The following is a 4,752-nucleotide window of genomic DNA, read 5'->3' as shown; positions in this document are numbered from 1 at the left end:
TTCAATAGCGCAAACAATTAAATTAAATTTTGGTGTCATAGATTGAAAAATTTCCTCGACAATAAGAACATCCTCTGTCTTATCGCCAAGGAGCTACATTTTGTTAATGATAGTCATTGTTCTTGAAAAATAATTTGCAATTGATTATCCTGATTTCATTCAGAGCATTTCGAACTCTGAACGAAATGCTTGAATCTGCTTGATTTCAACGATCAATAACTTAGAAGAAATAATTCTTTACTTTAAGATCCTTCAATTGTGCATCTATTAGCACAACATCTTTTGTCGGTCTACTTCTCTAGAAATCATGACCGTTTAATATTTTTTGGATCTTAAGAAATTCTCCATGAGAATGCTCTAATGGTCATAGTGACCATCAAATCGACAAATGACTGGTTGTATAAAACTTTCAGAAGATATGATTTTTTTCAAAACTTAGATTTGATACCATTGTTAAGAAAAATAATAAAAGAGTCAATGATGAGCTAGGAGAATAAAATAAATTTTCTCAATATATTCAGACAAACAAATAGCTTATTTATAGGCTAGTATATAACTTACTCACTAATACACTAACCCCTTAATTATACTCCACTAACTCCTCAATATTAACCACCAACTTCATAATATCGCTAGAGACAGATCCACATTAGGCCCGTCCTAGGCTATAACCCAACCTTATTTTTTTAATTATTATTATCTATATAAATTTTACTAAGTATTGAAATTTTTTAATAAAATAAATAAATCAACAAATCTAATATCAAACACGAAGTGAATGTGACGATTTAAAATGGAATTACCGTCAAACAAATTCCATCGAGCAGGCATGAAGATAAAGAATATGTTGGTCTAAATCGGGATTGATTTAATTTTGATTTGGTCAAGTTATGATAGAATCAAGTTTAGTTGGATTAAACTTTCAATCGCTTTAAAATAAGTCAAGAAATCTTTGAGAAAATTGATTTTTTTTTAATTCTTTTCCACATGCGCAACCGCGTCAATTAAGTCTCCAGGTGTTGGCTTTTCTTCTTCTTCTTATCTTCTCCTCTCTATTTTTCTTTTCTTTCTAACCGTAGCTTAGTTATTTTTTTTCTCCTTCTCCAATGGCAATTCTCTTTTATTCTTCCTCTTCTCAAGAGTAACAACCCTTCTTCGTCCCATCCTTTTGTTGTTTTCTAGCCAACTAATAACAACCCTAGGCATTCTTCTTCTCCAACAAAAGCAGCTCTTGTTTTACCTTTTCTTATTATTAGAGCTAGCCGAGACGGTTAGAAAAGAGGATAAAATTTTCATTTTCTTTTCGTAATTTTCTTTTCGTTTCATCCTTGTAGTTGTTTTGTTGAAGAGTCTAATATAATATAATAATTTATTATTATGTATATAATTTATTATATTTTTATAATAATATGAAGGAGAGTTTTGACGTAAAAATAAAATTATTGCTGTGTGACTTAGAGTCATGAGTTCAAATCTTGAAAATAATCTCATGCAAAATAAGGTAAGACTACGTACAAAATCCTTCAGTAAGACTTGTATTAACTAGAAATTCGTGCACCGAGCTATTGTATTTTCTCATTGTCTCTCATCTACTAACTCAACTACATAACTACTACTTTAAAATCATTAAACCTAAACAATTCCTATAACCACTGACTTTCCCTTTTTGCCACCTCATCAACCCATGATTCTTCATCTTTATGTTAGTCCCATGTGGTTCGTCTCTTACTTTGGCGCTCACCATCAGTTTCTTATTTAAAAGTTTGAGGGTTATTTTAATTAAATTATAATTTACGATTGTCTAAATTATGAAGTAAGCGATCCTTATTAGGCCCGCATTTGACACATTCATTTCATGTTTGGCACAACCAAAACCTGAACCATGTAGCTCATGCGGATCAGTCCCCTCGGGGCGGTGCGATGATTAAGACATGGAGTATTGTCACATGAGGTATTGAGATCGAAACTTGACGTGACTGAGCATAACCTCCCCCATGTCTTGACCATTTGCACTAATGGTTAGTAGCCACCCGTAATTTACCTCTTCCGTGTTGGCCTAGGGACGGATTGACGAGGGCACTGGGGACGAATGAATCGCCTTTTTACCACATGTAGCTCATGAGGATCACTGAAAAATCAAGTTTAACTACCTAATTAAGTAGAGACATGAATTATTCACACCACTAGTTTAACTAATTAAAATCGATCGATTCGAGCAGCAACTCAAACATTAAGTTAAAATAATGTAATTAGTATGAACTGTACTCGTAGTTAAAATAATTTCTCAAGTTATTTTTATATATATTTATTTTGTCCTATATGTTTTTTTTTCTTTCATTTATTCTAGCACATGATACGTATCTAACATTCAATCTAAAGTGTGCTTTTAACTTCAAAAAAGTGTTGCATGAAATGTAAAAACAAAAAGCACCAAAACCCCGGCACGGTGCAACTGCAAGGCCCAACATGGTTTCTGGACTACTAGGCATGATCAACTTGTTTGAATCATCCATCTTGATTACATGATCTGAACCACTTGATCCACATAACTCAATATTTTGAGATCGACTACATTGATCGACCCACTCAATTAATTTGGATTGTCTAACTTGTCTAACCTATTGACATCGACTTGCTTAGCCTACTTTTACCTTACTTTGACCATCCAAATTAACTGACCAAGTAGTCCCTTTTTCTTTTTCTTTCTTTTCTTTCTTTCTTTCTTTTTCTTGTGAATTTTCTTTTGCATTCTCCAGGCATGTTTAGGGAACATCCATCCATGACTGCCCTGGCCTGCTGCTTCCCTCCCTTTTGAGGTGACAAGGTAGCAGCAACACATGCTCCTGCTGCACAACAAAAGCCTAAAAAGAGCCCCTTGCATGGCACAGCCAACATCATGAAAGCTTCAACTTTATCAGCATGCATGGCAATGAGAAAGCTTAATTACCTCCCATGGCCGTGAGAGTTGAGCGCCCTAGCTAGCCAGCTACCTACCTCAAAGTTCCCAAAACTCCAACTTTAGTACCATTATAAAGGCCACCACACCCATCAAGCCTCAAACTACCACTTTGTCTCCCTTTGCAGTCAAAGAAAGCACCAAAATGGAGGTACAACCAATGAAAATTTTCAAGAAGCTAGCGTTACTGATTGTGTAAAGGATTTGTAAACTAAATCTTTGTGTGCATATGTTTGTGTAGGATGTGATGAAGGGGCCGTACAAGGTTCCATCTTTTGGCAGCTGGAATTTCTATGAAGAGAAGCATGTCGATGGGTTTGTGCAAGCTCAATTCTTTGTGGAAGATGGCGAGGAGCTCTTCGAGGTGCTCAGATCCTACAAACATCTGCCTCAGGTCAGTAATTAGTTAATTGATCGATTAGTGAATTACTCTTCCACCATTTTCTTGTTTTAAGGTGATTTGCTTTGTTGCAGGAGAGGAAGAAGGAGGAGAAGAAGAAGAACAAGCCAAGAGCTGTAGATGATGACCTTTACAAGATACCTCCAGAGCTCCTCTGTCAAATACCAAAGAAGGCAACTGAATTTTATGTTTTATTTTTTAATATATATATATATAATTTTCTTGTCTTATTCTGTTGGGTTGTTTTTGCAGAGGAATTTGCTAAAGAATTTTTGGGCAGGATGTCTGTGTCTCAGTTGCATGGCATGAGTGATAGAGTTGTTCTTCTGTTGTTGCTTTCTCTTGGGGTGTATTATTTGGCTGTGTAGCAAAAGGTGTTTAAAAAGGGATGACATGTAATAAATTGAGTACATTTTTACTTGAATCCTACAAGTTTAGTCACATTGTCTAATTTTGTATTTATGTTTATCGGTGTCAAAGGAGTTTCTTTGCCTACTTTATTTGATCGATTTGAAGTTTCATATAAGAGTTGAAGTTCATTTATAAGGTTCATCTCGAATTCACTCTCTCTCAGATTCACATACAGTATTAGTTGATTCGAATACTATATCATCATCGTATATTGGGTTTCCAATTGTTCCATTATTAAAATTTCAAAGAAATCAAGTAGAGAGTCTCATACTAACTTCTAGTTTTTCATTTTTCAAACCATACACCAATAGCTCCTTTTGCATGGATAATATTGAATCCAAATCGGTTAATGTTGTTAGTATTAGCCTTAAGAATAAATTATAAGATGATTAGACTTTTTGGGTTATTCATTGAGTTAGACTCAAATGACTTCAGTCATTGGATTGAGTCCAATCTGAATTAGACACATTGGATTAATAGGTTAGACTCATTGGATTATTAGATTAATGGTTAATTAGACACATTGGATTAATGAGTTAAACTCATGGATTATTGGATTAATGGTTAATCCAATATAATAATTCAACCCATTAAAAAGAATACAAAGAAAAAAAAAACCCTTGGTATTTATTGGATGAATATAAATAGATTTTTTTATTGAATTTTTCATTAAGATGAAAAGTGTGACTCTTGAGCTTCTTCTTCTTCTTCCTCCCCTTCTCATGGTCGAAACCTCCTTGGATGGTTGCTAGCACAACCGAGATTGTTTCTTCTCCAAATCGTGAGTTCGTGAGACGAACGAAACATGTTCGTGTGGATACCGTAGAGGCACGAACACTTGATCGCGTTGAGATCTGCATCCAAAGAAAAGTTGTTGCCGGGATTGCATGCAACAAAGGTATAAATCTCATCACAACTAGTATATGGTTTCCTTTGCATGGATTTGCTGGAGAGGATCTAGTTTGTTTTCCATTGCGCTTTCTGC

At 34.7% G+C, this 4,752-nt stretch overlaps 1 protein-coding gene across 1 annotated transcript; it reads left to right on the top strand.

Moving 5' to 3' along the window:
- Positions 1 to 2,971: 2,971 nt before the first annotated feature.
- Positions 2,972 to 3,875, top strand: LOC122017501. The gene is made up of 4 exons (XM_042575134.1): positions 2,972 to 3,107; positions 3,198 to 3,350; positions 3,431 to 3,529; positions 3,609 to 3,875. Exons 1-4 carry the CDS (start codon positions 3,102 to 3,104, stop codon positions 3,663 to 3,665), a joined length of 315 nt encoding a protein of 104 aa, XP_042431068.1. The 5' UTR covers positions 2,972 to 3,101; the 3' UTR covers positions 3,666 to 3,875.
- The last annotated feature ends 877 nt before the right edge of the window (positions 3,876 to 4,752 follow it).

The sequence above is a fragment of the Zingiber officinale genome, chromosome 8B, assembly GCF_018446385.1.
Source record: "Zingiber officinale cultivar Zhangliang chromosome 8B, Zo_v1.1, whole genome shotgun sequence".
NCBI classification, from domain to species: Eukaryota; Viridiplantae; Streptophyta; class Magnoliopsida; order Zingiberales; family Zingiberaceae; genus Zingiber; species Zingiber officinale.
The sequence above is the reverse complement of the archived record's forward strand: the minus strand, read 5'-3'. Positions and strand labels throughout refer to the sequence as shown.

What these genes read in the sequence shown, in the direction of transcription:
- LOC122017501 (XM_042575134.1), top strand. An exon ending in CCTACAAACATCTGCCTCAG is followed by an intron (nt 3,351 to 3,430) that starts GTCAGTAATTAG and finishes GCTTTGTTGCAG; the next exon opens with GAGAGGAAGAAGGAGGAGAA. An exon ending in TCTGTCAAATACCAAAGAAG is followed by an intron (nt 3,530 to 3,608) that starts GCAACTGAATTT and finishes TTGTTTTTGCAG; the next exon opens with AGGAATTTGCTAAAGAATTT.